Genomic DNA, 27,153 nt, shown 5'->3' on the forward strand with positions numbered 1-27,153 from the left:
TTTAGGGTATTCTTGCGCCGTTGACGAAGACAACTCGTCTAAATCAGTTCGGCGGTTCTTTCTTTGCTTAAGGTGCGGACTTTAAGTGTATAGGTTATGGTTTTCAAGACTTTCAATCCCAGTTAGTGATTTATTCTTGTTATGGATGAGATTTCACATGCCAAATGTTGTGTTTACATCGCTTTCCTGTTATGCATATGCTATATTGAGATTTGTGTATTCTAAGTGTATTTATAAAGTACCGTATACGTATAAAATACGCACTTGTGTTTGCCATGATTATTTGTCATGTATGTATGCTAGATGCATGTATGACAGCTCCTTGATAAAAGGAATTGTCTAAGTGCATGTTTTTCAACATGCGTCATGTATGTTGTTCCATGTATGCTAAGTGTTTGTAGAAATGCATGAATGATCTAAGTGTAACTGATTACACTAAATGTGGGCGTTGAGAAGTGATTCTCAATACTCCTATGGATGCGCATGATTTCTTTCTGCAGTTGCATTCCAAGTTATTCCAATTCAAGCATCTCCTATGCTTACATTTATGTTAAGTTGATATTCTTCAGATGTGTATGCACCATGATTTGAGTGGTTGTTCCATTACTGTTTTACATTCCATATGAATACCTGTAGTAGTGTAATGTGTTTGGGACTATGCCTTAGTCCAGGAAATCGGTAATTGACCCTATGAATCGTGGTTGAGATTGCTTTCGCCACGTAGGACGTATTAGACGAACCCGAGTCGTATTAGAGTTGTCGGCAGTGGTTCGACCACGCGGAGTGTTTGCGCACTCCATGTCGTTCAACTCAACGTGCGCTCGTGCTAGTCGAGTTCGTCAACTAACCCGATTGTCCGATGTATGTTAACCATCTATGGACGCTACTGCTTGAATCTAGGATACCGAACTTACCAGTGAAATCCTAATAACCATGGTACCTGATCCGCTAAGACTCATGAGCCGGACATGGTGGTATGGGACACCGTGGTCGAGCTGTCGGCCTACGCTGGGGTGACGAGCCTCCCCGTAGTGACCAGTGAGCAACTTAACTCGTGAGCCGATTATGGTGGTATGGGACACTATATTCGTGCTGTCGGCCTACATTGATTAGTGACGAGCCCTTTGTAGTGACCTCGAGCATACCTGGATACCGCAAGGAGGTGACGAGCCGATCTGTGGTAGTAAGGGCATGAAAGGCGTGCATTGATTGGTGACGAGCCCTTTGCTACGACCTCAACTATATGATCGTATGAGATGTCTAGGATTGACGACCCTAGTATGGATCACTGTTTGGATGGTGATATGAGGAAGGTATCTTAGCTTCCCAATCCTGCTATATGAATTGGACTAATAACAACTTGGTAATCATATCCATGCACCGCATTTGCATGTGCTTTGTAGATGTGGCGCACTTTGAGGCGATGTCATGCGTAACGTAAGATGAAGACGCTGAGGGTGTACGCGTGAGGGTACGCATCATATTGCATTCATACCTGCATTAACAAGAGTACTTAGGATTTATTTCCTTGTCCTGCTTTATCATTACTGTTTGATTGAGCGATAACATGTTAACCGATTGCCTTATTGTTCCACCGAGTTGATCACTCACTCCCACGTTTATGGGGCGGTGTTGCACACCCACCAGACTGTCTTAGGCCCCGATGTTGCAGATGTGGATGTGACGTCTGAGGCAGAGCGGAGCTGGATGACGACGAGGCTGCCTTCTCCTATATGCTCTGACGGGTTCTAGCGAGCCTCGGTCTGTTGCGCGGGATCTATGGGATTACTATTTTGGGAACTGAAATGATGTAACTTGTACTTATAATTTTGATAAATAACACTTTTACACGATCTGGTTGTATATGTAATTCAGGGACTTACACTTGTACACATATTTTACTATAAGTCTTCCGCTTGCTTTATTCACTTATCCCTGAATCATATCTGCGTTTTGGCTTAATCTATCCCATGTTTATGTGCTAATACAGTCAACATACATCATTCATTAATTATGTTGCATAAGTGATGTTTTGGAACTCGGGAGCTGAGTTATGCTCGACCCCCGAATTTTAGGGCGTTACAAAAATGAATGGTATGGATCAGAAAAATCACAAACCTGCATATGTGAAAGGGTGTTGGTTGATGATGGGCATGACTATTGCTGATAGATGTCTTAAATCTGTAATTCAACAGTCTGTCAATGACATGATCGATGTCATCGAGCAGGCTTCAATGTCGTTGAATTCGGCTCGATGCCATCGAAGGTTGTTCGATGCCATCGAAGTAAGTTTGATGTCATCAAAGGTTCTTTGATGACATCGGTACAATTCGAATTTTCATGTTTGGTCGTTAGATCATTTTAGTGTTATTCTAATGACATCGAAGGTTTAGTTCGATGACATTGAAATCTCATCAAAGGTGTCATCAAGCGTATCCCAGAGTAACGCATATTTGCGAATTTGCGGGATTTGTAACCAAATTCGATTGAGATTCTTCTAAATGTTATATATTTGGATGTAATTGAGATTGGGAGGTATCTAAGACTTTCTAATTTGTTCATAGGGTTTTAAGAGCTTGTAAGGGAGATTCGAGGCTTGTTCGAATCGTGTAATATCTTTTCTCTTGTAATTTTCTACTTTCAGAGTGCTTACTTGCCACGCCCCAAACTTAGAAATCGGGCTCACAAAATTTTCGATCGTCGAATCCGGCACCGACAGCCTCTGTAGTACCCCATTCTCGGCTCCCGGCATCTATACACCAGGTTCCGATCCTGGGATCCTACAAAGAGGATTTCAGACATGATTCTTTTGATTCAGTATAAGCATAAACATAAGCATAACCCACGAACAATAACCACAAGAACACCATCACAAAATCCACTATGATCAAAAACTTTGAGTACGATGCGTAAAAAAAGAGAAATATAAGATGATGATAATAATAGGAACTCCAAAAGCTCGACTGCATGCTCCAACTCTGATAAGGCTACGGCTGCGTCCTGGCATCACCTGCACGCATCAATCATGCATAAGCTTATAGAAAGCTTAGATGGTGGTGTAACTATGTGCATAATATAAGCATGCTCAGAATGCAAGGTCAGAGAAATACGGAATCATGGTGATAAGTACATGAATGCAATCAGCCGTACCAAGGCTATGCAGTGCAAGATATGAATGCTATCGGCCATAACACGGCCATGCGATGCGAGATGTAACTCAAGCATGCCAATCCTCATCATAAATCAGTACAGTTCTCATTCTGGATCATCATCGGGGTTTAGTGCACTCCAAATGGCATTGCCGCTCTCCTAGTCGCATAGTCCAAGTGAGCGTAAGAAACCTCACTATCCGCCTGGCCAATAGTATGCCAATACCTATCCGACACATCAATAGCGGACCCATTCACGAGCTGGTCAAACTTAGCCCAGTATTACCCCCTACTCTCGGGCGAGTAAGGCTACACCCATTTTCAACCGACCACGACACAGTAGGAGACGCGGCCTCCTGGTATTCGACCCTCATGCGCTCATATATCCACTCAGTCTCGACGTTGGAGTCATCCTCTGGTACCATCGGGTTTAGAGATTTTCACCCAGGGACATCTATGGCGCCCCGATGCTTAGTAACAATATTTCTAGTATCCAATCCAGCCACCCATGATATGTCTGTGGAGGCTATAGCTGTGATGTCGCTAGGGCATACAATAATCACAATCACACAAATGGAAGTGCATGAATCATACTATCAGACATACAATAATTCTACGCGTACCGAGTGCTCATGTGGGGCAACTCTGCTTATCAGGGAGCCCATAAACAATCTGCCTGGAGGCATATGCTATAATCAGTCACTCCTCACATCAGGCATACATATGATGCGTATGATCATGAATCATGGATCCATACTAAACATGTTATTTGGTGATGGGCTCTGCTCAAAATAAAAATGGGCCTAGATGGCCTACGCACTACAGGTATGGCCCTATCAATGGGCCCTAGGGAGAGTGACAATACAGACATTTAACCAACATCATCCTTACAATGTGGACATTAAACCATCATTGCTCCCAAGGCATAGCCTGCTATAAAGGTTAACCCATAAACCACGAGGAATCACACTACAATGGGCCTTATGTACATCCTATTAGGCCTCAACCCATGGGCCTCTAATACGTCAAATGGGCCCCATACCATGGGTCTCATATATATCAAAGTGGGCCTCAACAACAGGCCACAAATATATCATGATGGGCTGATCACATGAGCCTTATATAAATCTATATCAAAGGATCAACTGGACCACACTCCAAATATCAGTGGTGACCATGATTTCCACCATGAAAATTCTTAAGGCCCACCATAACATTTATGTTCTATCCAATCTAGTCGTGAGGTTACACAGACTTGGATTAAGAGGAAAACAAATTCCCTAATGATCCAAACTCTCATGACAACAAGGAGTTTCAATGGCAGAAGCTCAATTCCCACTGCCTTTTGCTAGGTGGTCCACTTGATCCTAGATCCGTCGCAGTCTTTAGCTCATGCCATAAAATGAACTTTCAAAATGGTTGGACAGCTTGGATGCAACACATGCATCATGGTAGGGCCCATAAAGGCCCACCATCATATATATGTGTATATATATATAATATAATATATATATATACATATATATATATGCATGCACACACACGAGGTGAATCCCCCACACGTGGGGTGGGTCCCATATAGATGGACGGCATGGATGAAACATATACCTCATGGTGGGTCCCCCTGCCGTCCAGTAGCCACCTAAAATGGCTAGACGACATAGATAGAACACATACGTCTAGTTGGGCTCCACTGTCCACGGCAGTGGATAGTATGAATAAAACACGTACATCACTATGGGCTCCACATGGGGCCCACTATAATGTTTATAAGCCATCCAATCCGTTCATAAGGTCACGCAGACCTGGATGAAGAGTAAAAATAAATTTCATATTGATTCAAAACCTCTGCTGACCCAAAAGGGTTCCAATGGCAGACGTTAAATCTCCACTTTTTCCTGTGATGTGGGTCACCTGAGCTTCAGATCGGCCTGATCTTTGGAGGTATCATAGCCCTAAGGGGCCCCATCAAAATGTACGGTGTGGATGTGTGGTACACATCATGGTGGGGCCCACGGCTGGGACCCAATGGTCCCTGCTGTCCGTCCACCCAAATGCCGCAGGCGCTGCTGCACGTCTCTGGTGTGTCAGCTGCAGCAGCGCTGCCTTGTTGTTTTTTTTTAAATATAAAATTCCACAGTTTTTCCCATGTGGGACCTGCATCAGATGAATCCACTCCAGCCATTGGATTCTACGATTCAAGACCAACCAAATGAGTCCAATATGCGGCCTTTTTTTGGCGAGTAAAAAGATTCAGGTGGTTTTCAATGGTAAACACCACTATTTCCTATGGTATGGCCAGCCAAAAAATGGGATCAGCTTCATTTTTTGGCTCAACGCCTAAAATGAGCTGGAGAATGGAATGGACGGCGTGGATCAGCCCCATACACAAGGTGGAGCCTACAAGGGTAGCCTATCCCAAAAGCAATTTTTTTTTGTTAGCTTTGTTAGTACACACCCATGTCAGTACACGCAGTCCATGTTAGCCACCCCTACCTCACGTCCAGCGTCCAGAGACGCTGGACGGCTTAAATAATCACAGCATCATGGTGGGTCCCACATGTACGTGGCCCACCTGTTTGGCTCACCTGACATCCGTGTTTTTCCTTCCATCCAGGTTCGAACAGCAAGGTGGGCTCCACCAGTGGGTTGTAGTGTGGCCCACTAAATGGACAGTATGGATACAATATACATATCATCAGGTGGGCCATCAACAATGAAAGATTGAGAGAGAAATAGAGAGATAGAGAGATAGAGAGAGATCGGTGGAGTGGAGGGATCCTGCCACTATGGGCCCCTCTTGGATACAACACATACATCAAATGGGTCCCACAACAAGTGGGTCCTTAATGGAAATTAATGGTGGATCACCCACCTCTAGGCGTTCTCCTTGCCCCCCTAGCTTCCTTAACTCCTTGCCTTCAAGTTTGATGGTGGAGATGATGAATGAACAGTTGAGATGTGAGATGAGAGGGTAGGGAAAGTGGGCCACACTTAGCATTTAGGAGAGAGTTTGGGGAGGCTTAGACGTGTAGATTTTCTTGTTGCTTGAGAGAGAGTTTTAAAGAAATGAGAGAAATGGAGAATTAATGGATGAAAGGGATGGATGGGGTGGTGGGTGTAAGGATAAGTGATGGGGAAGTAAGATCGTATTTGAAATTTTGTAAAAAGAGGTATGGTGAGGGGAGAGAGAATATTGACTTAAGGGAAAAGGAGGGATGGGTTGATGTACTTGAGGTAAGGTTGTACTTCACATTGATTGATTGATGGGACTGACGAAGAGATTCCCTCAAAATTCGCAACGCACGACGTTTCTTCGGAACGAACGCTGGCCCACATCTCCTGACTTGGGCATCGGTTCGGTGTGCGAGTCGCGATGTTGGAACCGCGGTGACGGCGCGGTCGCTATGATACAAGTTTCGGATCGAGCTGACGTCAGTGTGCAGGACCCGGCTTAGGATCGCGCGTAAATATCGGATACAGGTCGAGGGTTGCCGAAATTGGACCAGGACGACCGCAGAAGCATATGGAATGGTACGGACTAGGATAAGGGTCTTACATTACTATCACTTTGTACCGTGTTTTTTCCTGTAAGGGTTTTTTCACATTAAATCCATTGTGTTTCCATTTTACTTTCTTGGTGTGATTGGATTACTTCACTTGATTCATCTCTATGTGCTTCCGCAGTCCCCCAACAAGTAGTATCAGAGCTAACATTGAGGCGTGGGCTTGAATCTTAAAGTGAGTGACAATGACTGTCAATCCTAAGTTCAATGTTGAGAAATACTCCAGAAAAAATAATTTTAAATTATGAAAGGTCGAGATGATTGGCCTATGGTTTAACAATGATTGGATGAAGTCCATGAAAAGTGACCTAAATCTATGGATGATGATTAATGGAAGAAATTAGATAAGAAAGCAAAATCCTCAATCCAATTGTGTTTAACGGATGAGGTTCTCTATAATGTCATGAGGGAGAAAACCATAGTGAATTTGTGGGTGAAGTTAGAAGACATCTATGTGAAGAAGTCTCTTAAAAATTGCCTACACTTGAAGCTATAATTATTCAACTTTAAGATGACTAAGGGAGATGTAAGACCCGTATCCTAGTCCGTACCATTCCGTAAGCTACCTCGATCTTCCTAGTCGAATCCTGGCAACCCTCGACCTGTATTCAATATTTGCACATGATCCTAAGCCAAGTCCTGCATACTGAAGTCGGCTCGACCTAAATCTTGTACCCTAGCGACCGCGCCGTCGCCGCGATTCAAACGTAGCGACTCGTGCACCGAACCGATACCCGAGCCAGGAGATGTGGGCCCGCGTTCATTCTTAAGAAACGCTGCGCGTTGCAAATTTTGAGGGAATCTCTACAACATGTCCCATCAATCAATCAATCAATTAAGTTAAGTACACACCATACCTCAAGTACAACAACACATCCCTCCTTTTTCCACAAGTCAACTCTCTCTCTCCCCTACCCATCCCTCTTTTACAAAAATTCAAACACACCCATACCTCTCCATCCCCTTTCCTTACAACACCCATCTCTTATCAATCTATCACCTCTCCCTCTCTCATTTCTCAAACTCATTTTCCAAGCCACAAAAATTCCAAACGTCCAACCCTTCCAAGAGCAAGCCAAGTGTGACCCACTTCTCTACCACCCAATCTCTCATCCCCACCATCAAAACTCCATCATCCACCATCAAAAGTTAAGCGTAGGAGCTAAGGAGGCTAAGGGAGCAAGAAGGAGGCCAATAGGTGGGTGATCTACTGTTGATTTCAATTTTTGGGCCACTTATTGTGGGACCCACAATGATGTATGCAATGTAACGAGGGGCTCACAGTGGCGGGGTCCCTCTATCTCTCTCTCTCCCTCTCTTTTTCATTCATTTTGTGTACGATGATGTGATTGTGTGGCCTACTCGGATGGACCCCACCTTGATGTATGTCTTATCTAAACCATCTAAGCCATGTGGGCCCTACCTTAATAGAGATGGGAAAAACACAAATATCAAATTGATCTAGGTGGGCCACGTCCACGTGGGACCCACCTTGAATGTGTGTTGTATTCAAACCATCCAGCATTCAGGGACGCTGGACATGGCCACACGCTATGAAGCATAACAGACAGTGGGTGTATTAACAAAAAAAATATTTGGTTTAAAGTTTTTAGGTGGGCCACTCATCCAGGCCCCACCTTGATGTATGTATTTAATCCAAGCCGTTCATCCCATTCCCTAAAGCATTATAGGCGTTAGGCCTAAAAATGAAGCCAATCCGACTATCTGGCGGGCCATAGCATAGAAAATAGTATTTTTATCGTCAAAATCTACCCTAATGTTTTTGTACCCAAACTATGTCGAATATTGGGCTTGATGGGTCTGTCTTGGCCATAAAAACCAATGGTTGAGTCGGATTCCCCTAATGCAGGCCCCACCTAGGAAATACGTTGGAGAAAAATAAAATAAAATAAGCAGCAACGCCTGCTTCTGCTGACTGTCAGAGGACGTGCAGCGCAGGACACTATTGCGCTTGGCGTGAAGAGGCAAGGACCGTTGGGTCCCAGCCGTGGGCCCCCCCATGATGTGTGCTGCACATCAACACCATGCATTTGATGGGTCACCTTTACATATGGGGTGCCTCTAAATATCAGCCGTGTACACAACTCAGATGGCCCACATCACAAGAAACAGTGAGGATGGAACGTCTGCCATTGAAATCCTTTTTGGATTCTAGAAGCTTTGGATCACTTTGAAATTTGTCTTTCCTCTTCATCCAGGTCTGTGTGACCTTCTCAATAGATTGGGTGGAAAATAAACATTATGGTGGGCCCCACGTGGGATGTATTGACGTTGTGAGTGGGACAGCTGGTGTACTTCACTCCAGCTACCTAGTTGTTGTAGTGGCATCACCAAGTTCCGTGGGACCCACCTGCTTCATCCACTCCATCTATGGGACCCACCATGATGCATGTGTTGCATCCAAAACGTCCAACCATTTTGAAAGCTCATTTTAAGGCTTGAGATAAAAAAAAATAAGACAGATCTAGTATCACATGGACCACACTATAGAAACAGTGGGATTGAACATCTACCATTAAAACCCTTGGATTCCAGAAGTTTTGGTCTAATAGGGGATTTGTTTTTCCTCTTAATTCAGGTCTGTGTGACCTTATGATCGGATTGGATGGATCATAAATGTTATGGTGGGCCTTGAGAATTTTAATTGTGGAAATCATTATCACCACTTATATTTGGGTATGGCCCATTTGATATACATGGGGCCCATTGGTGTAGCCCATTTGATGTACATATGGCCCATGTGATGTGGCCCGCTTGCCATATGAGGGCCCATTGTGATGTATTCAAGGCCCATGGGTTATGGCCCATTGCAATGTACATAAGGCCCATTGGTGCGGCTCATTGATGCGGCCCACTTGATGAATATAAGGCCCATGTGATGCAGCCCATTTAATGTATTTAAGGCCCAATGGAATGTATTTAAGTCCATTGTAATGTGTGATTTCACCGTGGTGTATATAATGATGTTTATAACGGGTCGTGCCCTGGGAGTAATGATGGTTTGACGTCCACATTGTGAGGATAATGTTGGTTAAATGTCTGCATTATGACTCTCCCTAGGGCTCATTGATAGGCCTATACTTGTAATGTGTAGGCCGTCTAGGCCCATCTTCGTTATGAATAAATTCCATCGCCATATAACATGTTTAGTATAATTCCATGATTCATGCTTATATGCATCATATGTATGCTTGATATGAGGAGTGACTGATCATAGCATATGCCTTCGGGCAAATTGTTTATGGGCTCCCTGATAGGTGGAGTTGCCCTACATGAGCGCGCAGTATGCACAGGATTTGCTGCATGACTGGCAGTGTGATTCATGCGCTTTGCATTTGTATGACATAATTACTACATGCCCTAGCGACATCGGGGTTGTGGCCTCCACAGGCACATCGTGGATGGCAGGATCAAACACCGAAAATACTGTTTCTAGTATCAGGGCGCCAGAGATGTCTCTGGGTAAAAATCCTTACACCCGATGGTACCAGAGGATGACTCCAACGTCAAGACCGAGTGGATACATGAGTGCACGAGGGCCATATACTAGTAGGTCACATCTCTCACTGTGTCGTGGTCAGTTGGAAAGGGGTGTGACCTTACCCACCTGAATGAGGGAGGAATTTCTAGGTTGAGTTTGACCAGCTTGATGAATGGGTCCGCTATCGACGATCCAGGCCCGATATTGGCAGGCGAATAATGAGGTCTTTTCCACTCTCCCAGTTGTGCGTTCGGATAGGGGCGACGAGCTAACGTAGAGTGTAGTAGACCTCGGTGATTATCCAGAATGAGAACCGTACTGATATTTAATGAGCTGTATGAGGATTGGCATGCTTGAGTTGCATCTCGCATCGCATGGTCTTAATATGGCCGATAGCATTCATATCTTGCACCGCATGGTCTTGGTACGACTGATTGCATTCATGTACCCATCAACATGATTCCGCATTACTCTGGCATTGCATTCTAAGCATGTTCATATTACGTACACACTTACACTACCCTCTAAGCTTTCTATAAGCTTATGCATGATTGATGCGTGCAGGTGACACTAGGACTCAGCCATAGCCTCACCGTAGTTGGAGTATGCAGTCGAGCTTATGGAGTTTCTGTTATTTTCATTATCTTGTATTTCCCTTTCATACGCATTGAACTCAAAGTTTTTTATCATAGTGGATTTTGTGATGGTGTTCTTGTGGTTATTGTTCGTGGGTTATGCTTATGGTTATGCTCATTACGAATCAAATCATGTTTGAAATCCTCCTTGTAGGATCCCAGGATCGGAACCTAGTGTATGGATGCTGGGAGTCGAGAATGGGGTACTATAGAGGCTGTCAGTGCCGGATTCGGTAATAAGGAATTTTGTGAGCCCAGTTTCCAAATTTGGGGCGTGACAGAGGAGATGTTGATGCCCACATTAGCAATTTTAACAAGATAATTTGTGAATTGCTGCATGTGGAGGTAGTGGTCGATGATGAAGATCAGATGTGTATCTTATTGAATTCACTCTCAGCTTCATATGAGTCTTGTAAAGACACTTTATGCACCGGTAACACAACCTTTAGTGTTGATACCGTTATCTCAGCCCTTCAGGGAAATGTTATGAGAAAGAAAAACAGTAGCATGGGGGCTTTTACTGATGCACCATTTACGAGGGGTCAAAGATCAAGATTCAAATCCAAGGGCAAGGGCAAGGGAAATTTAAAGTGCTGGAATTGTGGGATGTCAGGACACATGAAGAAGGATTGCACAAATCTTAAAGCGAAGAAAGAGAACACATAGGCTTCTTCCAAGGAGGCCAACACTGCCACGTCTGATGAAGAAAAAAATCGGAAGTGATGTGTTGTAAGTGTCTATGATTGGACACTTATGCGATGATCGTAGAGATAAGTGGATTCTAGACACAAGGGCTTCATATCACATGACTTCTCATAGTTATGAGAGCATAGAGGCACAGTAATCTTTACAGGTACATCGGGAGCACTTCAACAGGTGGAGCTATAGTGGATTCCACGTCTGCACGTATGTAGTATGCATATTCGGGCCACATGAGCGAGTGGAGCCTGAAGTTACTTTCTGATCAATGTTTAATTGTAGTTTTAAAAGAATTGATTTTAATATATGTAAGCGTTGTATATATGGCAAACATTTAAGATTATCTTTTAAGTTTGGTAAACATTTATGTAAAGGGGTTGTTGCCCATAGTTTCTGTTGGAGGGTCGTCATGTTTCGTCACATTCATTGACGACTACTCTTGAAAAGTTTGAGTTTATTTCATGAAACATGAATCTGAAGTTTTCACCAATTTCAAATAATGGAAGGATGTGGTAGAAAAACAAACAAGGTGGAAGGTGAAAGTTTTAAGGACTGATAACGGTGGTGAATTTACCTCCACTAAATTTAATCAATTTTGTAAGGATGAAGGGATTATTAGGCACAACACAGTACATCACACACCCGAGAAAAAAGGTGTGGCTGAGCAGATGAATCAGACTCTCTTTGAGAGGGCCCGATGCATGATTAGTAATGCTAGATTAGGCAAGGACCTATAGACTGAGGCCGTTAACATAGCTTATTATTTGGTGAATTGGTCCCCTTCTACTATGATTGATTGCAAGATTCCAGAAGAAATATGGAGTGGTCATGAGGTTAACTACTCATATTTGTGGATATTTACTTGTGAAGCTTACTCTCATGTACCGTCAATTGAGAGAGATAAGCTAGACTAAATAACCAAAAAGTACATCTTTGTTAGCTATAGTGTTGGTGTGAAAGGTTAAAGATTATATAACAAGGTCATACGAAAAATCATCACTAGCCATGACGTTAAATTCAATGAAGGCTCCCTATTCGGCAAGAATGACCAAGAGGAGCAAAAGGAACCAAAAAGGTTAGTTATAGACATTCAGGTTGACACAAGTGATACTCAGGCTAAAACAGATGCATAGATAGAGGTACAAGAAGAGGTGGAGTAGCCACCTATGAGAAGGAATCTACCGTGAGATCGCAGGTTATCGGCAAGATACATGAACAACTCTAACATCACATATACCCTCATTACAAATAAGGGAGATCCGTCTACTCTTCAGGAGGCTTGTGTTGAGCCTGATGCAGAAAAGTGGAAGGGGACAATGGACAATGAGATAGACTCCTGGCACAAGAACAAGACATGGAAGATAGTGGAGCTTCTAGTGAACCGAAATGCAAACAGATGCAAGTGGATCTTCGAGAAAAAACATGATAGATGCAAAGAATGGTTGGTAGTGAAGGATTACGCTCATGGAGAAGGAATCAACTTTACAGAGATATTCAAACTGGTTGTAAAGCAAGAAATTGAGGAAAGCTTGAAATGTCACCAATAAGCTCATTATAACAAATGTTAGAATAAATAGTGGTGGTATAGGAAAATATTAAACAACCCTGATCTCCCTTTCGATGGAGAGTATCTTACCCCTATCATCCTAATCCACCACCATTCCCTACTTCAAGGCAAGCGTTGGCAACGATAATAAAAAATCATCGGGCTATGGATAAATGATCCATCACATACGTTGTTCGTTCTAACTTAGGTAGAAATTACTTACCTATATATAATTATCCTAAATTATCTTGATTTTCATGTTAAATGACTATTCCTTTTTCCTTATAGTTACTCAAGAGTTAACGACCACCAAAAAATAGATCATTATGGCATAACCACTACAATAGCGCCCAGCAATGACCAACATTCCCGAGATTACTAAAGTTCAGACCATTGATTTTGAGAACACGGTCATCGATGTAGCCATCCCATCTCATAGTCCTCCTGAAGTTACAACTCTCCCCTCCGACATCGAATACATGATCATCATAACTTCGAGTCCTCCTATTGCGGTCAATTAGGGAGAAGATGAAGCACCATTCCTTCATCGTTTGGCTGAGAAACCATCCTCTCAACCAATAGTTCCTTCACCTGACTAACAAGTTCCTCTAGTAGTCGAAGAGTCTTCAGTTCGTGAAGGAACTGCTATCGCGACCAAGGAAGCTATAACAGGCGAAGTCACAGAACCTAACTCTCATATGTCACATGTTCCAATACCAGTAGTGATGGATGATGCTTCGATTCTTGCTGCTTCTAATGAACATGACCCTCCATACGAAGATATCATTTCCTCGTTTGAGAAGGCTCTTTCTAAAGATGTTGGTTGAGTCACCTTCTCTTTTGAGCAACCTACAGAATCTCAAGGTAGAACTTCAAATCCTCCTGTAAATGGGATTATCTAGATCCTTAAATGCTAAAATGGTCGATAAACTCAAATGGTTGGTCGAGTCGTATCGTGTCTGTTCTTAGTCAGATCCCAACCTAGTATTTACAGTACCAAGTCTTTAAGAGTTTTTGGAATTTATCAAGGCATACCACCATGTTTGTGCCATTATTGACCGGATCGAGGCAGAACCGAAATGGCATTTGCAAAAGATATCGCTAAGGACCTTGTTACCGAGACCGCTGAATTGAGGGCTTCTGAGGTCGAGCTCAAGTATATGGAGGTTAGAATTACAGCTCTGGAGGTAAAGCTTTTGACTCTAAAGAGGGACTTTACAGAGAAACACGCCAGGCATATACGTTAAAAGGAGATGGTCAAATGATTGGCAACATCTATTAAGACCTAAACAACTACATCGATGGTCAAACAGGAGGCTACTTTGCAGGCAGCGAAAAACCAATTAAAGACAATAATCGAGTCAGTGCGGCACTTTTCATCTTTCGAGTTGTAACTTGTATAGATTTATTAATACAATCGGCCATCGAGCCTATTCTGTTCTTTCTATGCCTCATCTTGTTTTTTGCTTTTTTGCATTTGTAACTGATTACTGACTTGGCCCTCAAAACTCAATACATCATGGGGCATACTCCAGATTTGAATCCTTAATTAGGACATGTTCCTAGGTGCTCGAAACATGTAGCGATTCCTTTGCATAATCGCTTTGGATAGTGGGTGATAAAAATCACCTATTCAAACTTAATTAAACCTCATTTGAATTCAAACTAAACTCATCTTTTTTACCCATGTGTTGCTCCCATGGCTTACAACCCTTCTTTCATTATTGGTGTTGAGAGTTATCTAAAAGAGATTTTTAAGTGGGGTTTAACACAGTTTTCTCAATCCTCAGTACACTTTAATGCAAATTAGTTTATCAAAGAGGCTTTGATAGCAGCTAAATCAGAGGCTGCACTCGGGGAACTACTCTAAAAACTGAAGCATCTGTATACTATGGGATGTCGTTACCTCGAGCTTACCTTTGACACTGAAGTGGTCTCTGGATACCTTCAATAACAAGCATCAGCCAAGGAAGACTCTGCAAAAATGAGTAAGACTCATGAATTGGCTTGGTACGATCAATTACGTTGCGTTGAATTGCACCATGATATGTACTTTGTAAGCTTATCATACTTGATTAATGGAAGAACTCAAGGAATGATATCGACCCTTCTTAGTAAAAAGACGTGATCATCCCAAAAGGTCTCTCATTTCTATACAGACAGAATGTTATCTACCAGATGTGGTCAAAAATAAGCCTCAACGTGAAGAGGGCAGCCCACTCCCCAAGTATAGGGTTGTGATGTAGTAATAAACTCAGTGAGACCAAGGTCGAATCCCAAGGGATTGAAACTTGTACATAATCTGAAACTATAGAAATAGAAGTAGACTAAGATGAAATCTAAATCGAATAAATTTGAGGGAATAATCGGGAAATATTAATCTAAAACTTAAAGAATTCAGAGGTAGGAAACTAGGGTGTCAAGGATCCACTTGTAGCAATTGAGAAGTTACCTTGTATTAATTCAGGGACATAACTGGAATTAGAGTCCTATCTTATCCAGTTAGTAAGAAGAGATTTGTCAGATCTCTAAACTTCTCATGGATCTAATCATCAACAGATAAGATTGGTAAAGATTTGGAAGTGATTCCGTCACCTAACCATGCCCAGGAAACTATGGCAAACAACAACAATTTACCAATCTCACAGCCAATCATGAGAGAATTGTGAAAGTTAGGAAGGGTTCCATCACCCAACCATGCCCAGGAGACAATAGTGAACAACAGGGCCTCCTAAGTTTAAAATCTTATAATGAAAAGAACATACTCAAAGCTATTGCAGATCTACTATAATTTGAGTTACAATAAACCATTAAAAACTAAAAGTATTCCTTAATAATCAAACTAGAATCCATAAGGTTCTACAAGACATGAATCAAAACAAAGCAACCATCTTAATCATGCTACAAGCTTCACCTCTTAGCCCTAGCTAAGAGGTTTAGCTAACCATGAATCTGATTAACTAATTCTCAAAAGAAAAGAAAATAAACAAAAATAGGAAAGAAAAACTCTTCTTCACGTGTGCACAGCCTCCACGGCTGCTCGTCCAAAGATTAGATGGTCTTCACGTTCTCTCTCTCCCCATGTATAAGAAGCAAAGTCGGTGGAGAAGTCCATGCGTAGCTGTTACGCACGGCGTAAGAATGTCTCCTTCTTTATGTGAGAATTCGGCCATGAAAATCTCTCGATTGGCAACCCTTCTATGAGATCTGATCCGTTCAATCAGCTCGGCGTTGGTCAGTTGTACCTTAGGAGGATTTTTAATTGTCCAGATAAAAGGACCGATCATCTTCCATGATCACCGAACAAATGCAATGTCCGTGCATGCGTAACTGGACTTACGCTGGTTTTTGGTGGGACCCATTATTGATGCCATCGGAGAAATCCACTCCGTCCATGGTATCCTCCTCGAAATACCGGATGGAATAGTGTACTCCTAGACGTTCCATGTTGCGGCCCACGAAACTTGTAAAGCCACCATCCTTCTTTCATTTAGATGATCGAAAATTTATCTCCATGGTTCCTCGAAATTCTCCACCTAGGCCAGGGTGAGAGCGTCCTTGGGCTTTTACTGGACAATCCCGATCTGACCGAGGATGCATGATGGTGGCCCACAACATTCCTCCGCAAGCTCTGTTGCGAAACAGAGACCGCTACTGTGATGATCGATGGGCCACAGGACGACGTTACATGGAAAATCCATGTCGTCCATTGGATTCACGATGAAAGATCATCTGGAAATGACGAGATTGGATTGATTTCGGTGTGGCCCACAAGATCTTCTATTCTACCATCAATCAACCGTTTGAACGGTTGAATTCTGATAGTCCGGTTCCTTCGAGGGATGGATCCATAAGAGAATTCACCTATCCCAATAACAAAGAAACCCGATTCGAATGATCCTGTATTAAGAGGTAAATTGGCTAAAGGGATGGGGCATAATTATTACGGAGAACCCGCGTGGCCCAATGATCTTTTTAGGCTTTGGTAAGAGGGCCTGTGAGATTCCAATAGACGGTCCAGATCATCCATTTGGATGATGGGTGGGGTCCACTAGAGAAACCCAATCAGACGGGGACCATCCTTGACATGTATTTGAAATTTTTTAAAGAAGCATCGGTCAGCGCATGCGGACTGATTTCTCGATTTTTGGTGCTCTTCCAGTGTGCACACACACCATGTAAAGTGGGTCCCATCTTGATGTATATGAAGAATCCGCTCCATCCATTCCTTTCCTCATCCCATTTGACGCGTTGAGACTAAGATTGAAGCAGATCCAGATATTAGGTGGGCCCCACGTAAGGATTTAAGGGGTGGATCTGTCCGTTGGGCCTTTTTCACAGCGATCCAATGGCTCAAATTTGACGTGTACAGTTAATTTATGGTCCTCAGGCCATATATGAAGTTTTGAGCCGAACGGATAGTTGGAACCCTGTGATCTTGCATTCTGGACCAATTTCGGAGAACTTAAGCTTCAGTTTCTCGATTTTCTCGTATCTCTGGCACGTAAATTCGTTGATCTTGGTCCCCTGGGGTTCATCCCTTGCTTTGGTGTCATCAAAGCATTAAATCTATACTTTTAGCATCCTATTTCAATCCAAGCTCATAAATACACCCTACATCACAAACACCATTAAATTGGGCCGTTAAACAGTACCAATCCAAGCAATAACTGTAAGACCTGTATCCTATCTCGTACCATTCCATAGGCCTTCGCAGACATCCCGGTCGAATTCTGGTGACCTGCGATCTTTTATCAGTAGTTGTGCGCGAAGTTGGATCCTATTGATTTGAGTCGAATGGGTCCGAGACTTGTATCCTTGCTACCGCACCGTCACCATGGTTCCGACGTCACGTCTCACATGTCAAAACGATAGCCGGGTTAGGATTTGTGGGCCCACGTTCAGTTCGAGGAAAACGTCGTGCCTTGCAAATCCCAAGAGAATGTCCTATCAATCACATCAAATGTCACATCAATCCATTAATCAAAGTAAAGTACAAGCAACTCATACCCTACCCTTACCTCTTTCTTACACAAGTACCCTAAAGTCAACAAGCACCTTACCTCTCATGTCACTCCACCATCCCTCTCTCCCATCACTTCTCTCCCATCACCTCTCTCTCTCTCTCTCATTCTCTCTCTCGTTCTCCAAGTAAGAAACTATCTAAGCAAGAGAGCCTCCCATGGAGAGAAGCTAGTGTGGCCCACTTCCTACCACCCAATCCCACCTTCCATAATCAATCTCAACCATTAAATCATGTCCCATTGGAGCCAAGATGAGGAGGAGCCCAAGAAGAAGCAAGAATGGTGGGTGATTTGTAGGTTAGAGTGTATTTTTTTTCTATTTTCTATTTGAGGGCCCGAATGAGGTGGGACCCATCTTGATGTATGTGATTGTAAGCTAGAGGGGCCCATAGTGGCAGGGTCCCTCTTATTTCCATCCGATCTCTCTCTTTATCTATTTTTTTATGGCCCACCAGGATGGATGTAGCTGTTGGGCCACATGTATGTGGACCCCAACCTGATGGACGTATGGAATCCACCGTCCAGTAGTAGATCGTCCAGCAACTGAGGCTGCTGGACTGCGTGATTACAAAACATAAATATCAGCTTGACTTAGTGAGTGGGCCACGTGTACGTGGACCCACCTGATGTGTGTGTGAAATACACACAATCCAAATTGATCCCACGTAGGTGTGATCCCCACCTGATGCGGGCCCCTTGTAATGCATATCATCAGTCCAGACCATCTGTTGGACGGACGTCCAACTATCTGGACGCTACCTCCTTTTATATGATTTCTATTATTTTAATATATATATATATATGTATGTGGTGGGTCCCATGTGGGACCCACGTTGATTTAATATATATATATATATTATATGTGGTGGGCCCCTTGTGGGACCCACATTGATTTAATAAATATTATTATATATGTGGTGGGACCCACGTTGATGTAATTGCATCTGCACCATCCCTCTGGACAGTGCTTGTGAACCCACCTTGATGTATTATTTTATATCCCCAACTGTCCATCTATTGGGCCCACCCCACACGTGTGACACGTATGGGTGGGACCCACCTTGGTGTAAGTGTCTTAAATCCACACTGTCTATTTGTTTGGCAGTAGCTACAGGTCCGATCATGCGGTGCTATGACGATCCAGACCGTCCATCTACTGGGCGAGCAGTCCGGGGCTGCTGTATTGGCGCCAGTCTTGTGGGTATTATTCACACCGTACATTTGCATGGTCCCACATGATGCGTGTGCTCTATTCGCACCGTCCATATATGTGCACCTCACCCTAGTGTATGTAAATCATCCAAACTGTCCATTCATTTGATTAGCTCGTCCTAGGGCTTGGGAAGAAAAATAAAAACAGATCTAGTTATCAAGTGGCACACTGCTAAAAACGGTGGAGATTAAGTGTTTACCATTGAAACCCTTTTTTTCTAGGGTCACAGAAGTTTTGGACCAATACGATATTGTTTTTTTTTTTGTTGATTCAGGTCCTTGTGACCTTATGAACAGACTGGAAGGAAATTACACTCTATGATGGCCCTATGAAGTTTTGTACAGTGGAAATCACTGTCTCCACTGCAATTTGTGATGTGATCCAACTGAACTTTCAATCACTATCACCACTATTATTTGTGGTATGGTCTAAGTGATCTTTCGATATGATTCATAAGGCTCTAGAATGATCTCTAAAATAAGATGAACAGTGTAGATGGTGCAGCCCAAGTAGTGCGGCCCACTTGTTGTATTTGAGAGGCCCAATGTGATGTATTCGGGGCCCATGGGTTGAGGCCCATTAAGATGTGTTTGGGGCCCATGGGTTGAGGCCCATTGTGATGTATTTGAGGCCCATGAGTTAAGGTCCATTGTGATGTATTTGGAGCACATGGGTAGAGGCCCATTGTAATATATTTGAGACCCATGGGATGTGGCCCTTTGTGATGTATATTAAGCACGTGTTAGAGGCCCATTGTGATGTATATGTGGCCCATATGATGCGGCCCACCTGATGTATGAGAGGCCCATGGATGTGACTCATCGTGATGTGTATTAGGCCCTTGTGTGAGGCCATGAGCCCACTATATGTTTGGCCTTATGTGGGCCACCCCTTGGGGGCAATGTTGGTTGAATGTCCACATTGATGGGCAGTGATAGTTAAATGTCCACATTGTGACCTTTCCTTAGGCCTGGATAGGCCCATTCTCATCATTTTCTAGAGGGTTAATTCAAATGCTTAAGCCCCATTGATATTGCTTGATCCATCATCGGTCGTCCATCTATGGACCCTTCCTTATGTCGAGGTCGATTACCGATTCCGATTGTCGAGGCCAAGTCCGATTGTCGAGGCCGATACCGATTGTCGAGGTTGACTGTCAAGGCCGATTCTGATTGTCGAGGCCAAGTCCGATTGTCGAGGCTGATTCCAATTGTTGAGGCTGATTGTCAAGGCTAATTCTGATTGTCGAGGCTGAGTCCGATCGACGAGGCCGATTCCATATGTCGAGGTCGATTCCGATTGTCGAGGCTGAGTCCGATCGACAAGGCCAATTACCGAGGTTGAGTCCGATTATCAAGGCTGATTCCGATTATCAAAGTCGATTCCGATTATCAATTCTGATTCTGATTGTTGATTTCAATCGTCGATTCCGATTGTCGAGGCCAAGTCCGATTTCAATTGTCGAGGCCGATTCCAATTGTCGAGGCTGAGTCCGATTGACGAGGCCGATTCCGTTAGTTGAGGCCGATTCCGATTGTCAATTTTGATCGTTGATTCCGATCGTCGATTCCGATTGTCGAGGTCGAGGCTGATTCCAATTATCGAGGTTGAGTCCGATTGAAGAAGCCGATTCCAATTGTCGAGGCTGATTCTGATTGTCGATTCTAATTGTTGGGGCCGATTCCGATTGTCAAGGCTGATTTCAATTGTCGATTCCGTTGTCATGGCCGATTCCGATTGTCGAGGCCAATTACTATTGTCGAAGCCTAATGTGATGTATATGCGATTCGTATTTGAGGCCCAATTACAATGTATATTCAACCCGTGTTTGAGGCCCAATGTGATGTCTATTAGGCCAATGTGATGAGGCCCATTGTAGTGCATTTGAGGGCCAGGCGATGGAGCCCATTGTGATGTATCTTAGACCCATGTGAGAGGCCCATCGTGATGTGTATTGAGCTCTTGAGTAAGGCCCATGGTGTTGTGTATTAGGCCCTTGTGCAAGTCCATAGGTCCACTATATGTTAGGCTATATGTAGGTCATTCCTTAGGGCAATGTTGGTTAAATGTTCACATTGTCGAGGCCGATTGTTGATGTCGATTACTGATACCGATTATAAGTATGTGACAACATAGTATCATGGTACATACCCATACGCATCATCTGCATGCTTGTTATGAGATGTGGTTGAACATTGCATATGTCATTAGGCAGGTTGTTATAAGACTCACTGATAGGCGGAGATTGTCTCACATGAGTGCACCGTATGCGCAGGATTGATGCATAACTAGATTGTATGACTCATGCATCTTGCATTGTGTGTTATGATTATTGTACGCCCTAGCAACATCAGGGTTGTAGCTTCCACAGGCATATCGTGGATGGCCAGATGAGACACCGAAAATCTGTTACTAGTATCGGGCTGCCATAGATGACCTTGAGTAAAAATTTCTAAACCCTCTTGCTACCAGAGGATGCCCCAATGTCAAGACTGGGTGGATATATATGAGCGCATGAGGGCCGAATACCATGAGGCCGCGTCTCCCACTGTGTCGTGGTCAGTTGGGAGGGAGTGTGGCCTTACCCGCCCGAGGGTAGGGGGCATCGCTGGCTGAGTTTGACCAGCTCATGAATGGGTCCGCTATCAATGTGTCGGATAGATATTGGCTGACTACTGGCCAGGCGGATGGTGAGGTCTCATCCACTTGTATGATCGGGCGTCAATGGGTGGCGATTTGCATGTAGAGTGTACTAGACCCCGGTAATGATCCTAGAGAGGAACCGTACTAATATATAGACTTATTGAGCAGGAGTGCACACTCAGCCATTCATTCACTATCCACTAGGGCTGGTGGTGCGTAACCATTTGTTACGTGTACCTTTGCATGGCAAGGATTTCAGTTGGGCGCGCGACTAACCTGAGATCAGGAGTTTATCACGTTAAGTCTGACTATCCAAATTTAGGTATGGGACTGGTTTAAATAGAATTCTCTTGTGATTGACCCCATAACCTGCGATACTACATACTATCATCCCAACTTCACTCCAGCTTGGTCGTTTCATTTGCACCGCATATTACATTACATCCTCGGCATCTAATACTTGACTATTTATGGCATTATATTGAATACTTGGCTTACTATGTCTTCGCATTGCATAGCTGATTTACATTGCTTCTTCAGTATTTGCCTCATTATGATCTGCATTGGTTGCCTTGATACATATGATTTATGATCTTGCCAGTATTTCTAATATTGTATGATTTATGGGCTTATCAGTATTTCCGCTTACCCTGATTACTCTGATATTGCATACTTGACACTTATCTTGTGCATACACTTCACTACCCTCTAAGCTTTCTATAAGCTTATGCACGATAGATACGCGCAAGTGGCGTTAGGTTGCAGCAGTGTTAAGCTTGGAGTGTGCAGCTGTCTTCTAGAGCTTTAATTTTTGACATATGTGTTTCTCTTTCAGTATTGTATTCAAATGTTTATATTAGTGGATATGTGATGATGATGTTGCCTTTATGATTGGGTATACTTGTGGTTATGCTTCTTATGAGACAAATGTATGTTGAAAAATCCTCCTTGTAGGATCTCATGATCGAAATCTCGCGTATGGACGCTGGGAGCCGAGAATGGGGTACTACAGAGGTAGTCAGCACTAGATTCGGCAATCGAGAATTTTATGATCCCGATTTTCGAGTTTGGGGCGTAATAATAACTAGGGTCTAATATGCAATATTTAACCCTCAACACAACCCCCAACCAGCATCTTGCTAGTCCCGAGCAAAGTATGTGGAAAATAAGTTGAGACTTATAGGACGATTTCCATAAACTCGAGTGATTTATGAAAAACAATCTAGATCCTAGGATTCTAAGATTCATGAATGTTGGGCATTACTACCTCATGGACTCGAGCATATGGTAAATTCTATAGTCAAGTTCAAAGTATTAATCCATCAATTAGAAAAAATTCTAAACATTGAGTTCCATGGGTGTATAGTGTAGTCTCGACTTATCATCATTAAGATATTCAATCGTCAAGTTCCATGATAACATTGATGATCAAAAGAGCATTCAGGACAATCAAAACCTAAACCAAAACTTGCCTTACAGTTTTTTTTCATTCTTCCAGCTTTTGATTTTTCCATCGAGGGGGAGGGGAATCGAATCCGTACCTATAGGGAGCAAACCTATGGTGAAGATCATACACCCAACCCTTTCCTGATGACAATTGTTTTCTTAGTTGGGTATTCTTTTTCTTTCTTTCTTTCTTTCTTTCTTTTTCAAAAACTTCTTTTTCTATTTCTATATTCTTCTTATTGAACATGATGGACAAATTCTCCAGGTTGGTTCCTTCTATACTTAATGATCACCAAGTTACAATTCAATATCGAACTGAAACCTTAATGTGCAAGCGAGATGTGTCTTATGAAATCATGACTCAATCAATGTTTAAAACTTCTAATCATGGATTAACAATTCAAACTTAACTGTGAAAATCTAATAGATAACTAAATCTAAAAGTCATAAATTACCAACATCACTTATCTTGTAATTCTAAATCTAATATGGCCGTCAAAATCACTTCAAATTCACAAGAAATTCCTGAAAAATTTTAAAAATTTCACCAAATTTTGCTCAAGACCAAGAAAATACTGATTAGATAACCTAATCTCCCACCCCCAACCTAAAATCTACATTGTCCTCAATGTAAAAGATATGAGCATGTAATGCACATGGGGCATCGAAAGTCAATGAGAAGTGATGGGAAGATAGTACCTAGATAACGAATTGAGAGAGACTCTTTCACAATAATCATAGCATGAAAGCCGGTCAGCACGAGAGTGAAGACATGAAAGCAAACTATCCTAAAACAATGCATGAAGCAAACTAACCTAATGGCATAAAACCGTCTAACCTAGACAACATAAAGCAAACTACCCTAGTCCTATGAAAGTAGGAAAAAATTACTGAATCATGCCGCAAGGTTCCTCTTCCAGCCAATATCTTGATAAGTTTCTTAGTAAGTTCCTCAACAGGATCATCCAAAAGCCCTTCTTGCAATAGGCTTAGACGCCCTGGAGCATGACTTTTCAAAGAAACTTATGTACCTCATAAGAAATTTTTTGTTGAATTGCTTGAGGTATCCAGATATATACGACTCACCTATGACAGAAGAAGTTTCAACGTCAGTATCCCATGGTGAATCAGAGACTATAAGTATATAAAGTTTAGAAAACTTCTCAGGAAGTGATGTAGTCTCAACACATTCCAAAGTGCCAGACTTTAGTTCTATTGTCAGCTCCTCCTCCTTTAATGGTAAGCATTCAGGATCTGGGGGAGGAGGTATTCAGAATAAGGGTTCTCTTGGTCCGTGACAACTAACGAGGTATTGTCTTGCAAGGCATCCACTATTTCTTGTATTATAGGATAGTTTGAATCTGCAAAGTGTGCCAAGCAATCCTCCAAGGAGTCAAAACATTAAGTTGAAAGCAGTTCATTTATCCTATCGAGATCTACGATGATATGTCCAATAACTCCTTTATCTTCTTCAAGAGTAAAAATGAGCATACTCACTTGTTTATTCTCAAGGTGAGATGAAATCACCACTGGGTATGTCTCTTCTTGACCTAAATAAGCATATTCTAAATTGGAGGGTAAAGGTTTTAGGTCAAGCTTCGATGGCTTGAGGTTAGACAATAGAGGCACGACATCAGTTTGGGGCAATTCTTCAAATTATGGCCTCCACTGGTTAACTTCAAGTATTAGCGTAGTATCAAGCAAGGCACACGTCTCCCTAATCATGTCATCATCCAAGTCAGGGGAGTGTGTTAGGCACATCTCTAGAGGGTCAGAGGATAAGTTCAAAGGTGTTGTATCTTCCACAAAAGAGTCAATCATGTTAATGTTGTGAAAATCGTCATCATCTTCTAAGTTTCTGTCATTATTGAAAAAGATGTTTGACTCCAATATCATATTCCCAAAAGATATAGTCATGACACCATTCCTGCAATTGATAATTACGTTTGAAGTAGCAAGGAATGGGCGACCAAGAATGACAGGAATCTGAGTGCTTATATTACTGATGGATTTGGTGTCCAGAATGATAAAATCTATAGGGTAGTAAAATCTACAGACCTGGATCAACACATCCTCAATTATCCCTCTTGCTACACGAACAGAGCGATTAGCAAGTTGTAGTGTGGTTAGGGTGGGTTTTAATTCACCCAAACCTAGCTGTTTGTATACCGAGTAGGGAATCAGATTGATGCTCTCTCCTAAGTCAAGAAGTGCGTGATCAATTTGATAGTCCCCAATTACACATGATATGGTCGGGCTACCGGAATCTTTGAATTTTTGTGGCACATCTTGATTTAGGATGGCACTCACTTTCTCAGTCAAGAAGACTTTCTTTTGCATATTCTACCATCTTTTGGTCGTACATAAGTCTTTCAAGAATTTGGCATATGAAGGTATTTATTTTACGGCATCAAGTAAAGGAATGTTGACTTTCACTTGTTTCAACACCTCTAGAATATCCTGAGAGTTAGAGAGAGGTTTTGGTGCAACTAACCATTGAGGAAATGGAGCAACTGACTTCTCAAGAAGTTTCGGTTCTAATTTTTGTAGGGCATCACTAGATCCATCATTGTTGTCCTCTTCTAATTCTTGAGGCTTTTCAGGCCTAACCAGAAGGGTTTTATCAATAATCTTCTCACTCCTAAGAGTGGTGATGGATTTAGCGTGCTCCATCTAATTTGAAGAGCTTGGGTTACCAACTTCATATTGCAGCTTTGGATTGGGAAGAGGTTGAGCTGGGAGGCTCCCCTTATTCCCAATCATATTTTCAGCCTTAAGTCCTTGTAATATTTTGTTAAGGTCTTGTAAGGTTTGTAGCATACCCTGATTGAAAAGATCTTACTTTTCAAAATGTTTTAGAATCGGATCCTCTTGAGGTTTCTCTTGTTATTGTTGTAAAGTTTGATTAAAGAAACCTTAAGGGGTAGCAGTTTGTCCATTCCTCCAACTAAAATGTGGATAATTTTTCTAACTAGGATTGTACGTATTAGAGGTAGGTCCATTGAAAGGTCTTTGATAGTTATTTACGGCATTAGCTTGTTCATTCAACACTTCTCGAAAGGCAGGTATTGTAGGATAATTTTCAATTATGTCAATGTTACAATCACAGATGCCACAAATAATTTCATTAACCTTATCCTTCTTTCCTTTCATGGCCTCGAATTTTCTTATGAGATTAGTCACTTTATAATTGAGATCATCTTCTTCTTTCAAGAGATACAATCCATCTTTCTCCTTAGATAGAATCGGCCTAGACGTGGTGTTCGAATTTGAGTAATGGTCCCATGATTTTATTTTTTCAGTAAGGCTATCAAGGTAATCTCATACCTCATCGACATCTTTATTCATGAATTCTCCATTACACATTGTCTGGACCAATTGGCTCATAGAAGATGTCAGTCCATCATAGAAAAATTTTGTAATGCACCACATTTTAAAGCCGTATTGTGGGCATGAACTGACAAGATCCTTGAACCTTTTCCAACATTGGAAAAATGTTTCATCCTCCTTTTGGGCAAAGTTTATGATTACTTTTCTAAGGATAAATGTTTTATGATGTGAAAAAAATTTCTTTATGAATTCCCTCTGCATATCATTCCATGTGCCAATGGATCTAAGATGCAGTGAATGCAACCATGTTTTAGCCTTCTCCTTCAAGGAAAAGGAAAAGAGTTTCAGCCTGATTATATCCTCAGATACATTAGGAAAGTATAAAGTGGCTATGATCTCA

The 27,153-nt window shown here is 42.4% G+C and overlaps 1 protein-coding gene and 1 non-coding gene across 2 annotated transcripts; both read left to right on the forward strand.

Annotated features, from left to right (window-relative positions):
* Positions 1–12,762: 12,762 nt before the first annotated feature.
* LOC131249608 (uncharacterized mitochondrial protein AtMg00820-like) lies at positions 12,763–13,098 on the forward strand. Its single transcript, XM_058250405.1, has one exon. It carries the CDS (start codon positions 12,763–12,765, stop codon positions 13,096–13,098), a length of 336 nt encoding a protein of 111 aa, XP_058106388.1.
* A 13,761-nt stretch (positions 13,099–26,859) lies between these two features.
* Positions 26,860–26,966, forward strand: LOC131250426 (small nucleolar RNA R71). The gene has a single exon (XR_009173353.1). It is a non-coding gene; the product is annotated as a small nucleolar RNA R71 (small nucleolar RNA).
* The last annotated feature ends 187 nt before the right edge of the window (positions 26,967–27,153 follow it).

Source organism: Magnolia sinica, chromosome 6, assembly GCF_029962835.1.
Source record: "Magnolia sinica isolate HGM2019 chromosome 6, MsV1, whole genome shotgun sequence".
Taxonomy (NCBI): domain Eukaryota; kingdom Viridiplantae; phylum Streptophyta; class Magnoliopsida; order Magnoliales; family Magnoliaceae; genus Magnolia; species Magnolia sinica.

What these genes read in the sequence shown, in the direction of transcription:
- LOC131249608 (XM_058250405.1), top strand. Translation starts at nt 12,763, where the DNA reads ATGAACAACTCTAACATCACATATACCCTCATTACAAATAAGGGAGAT.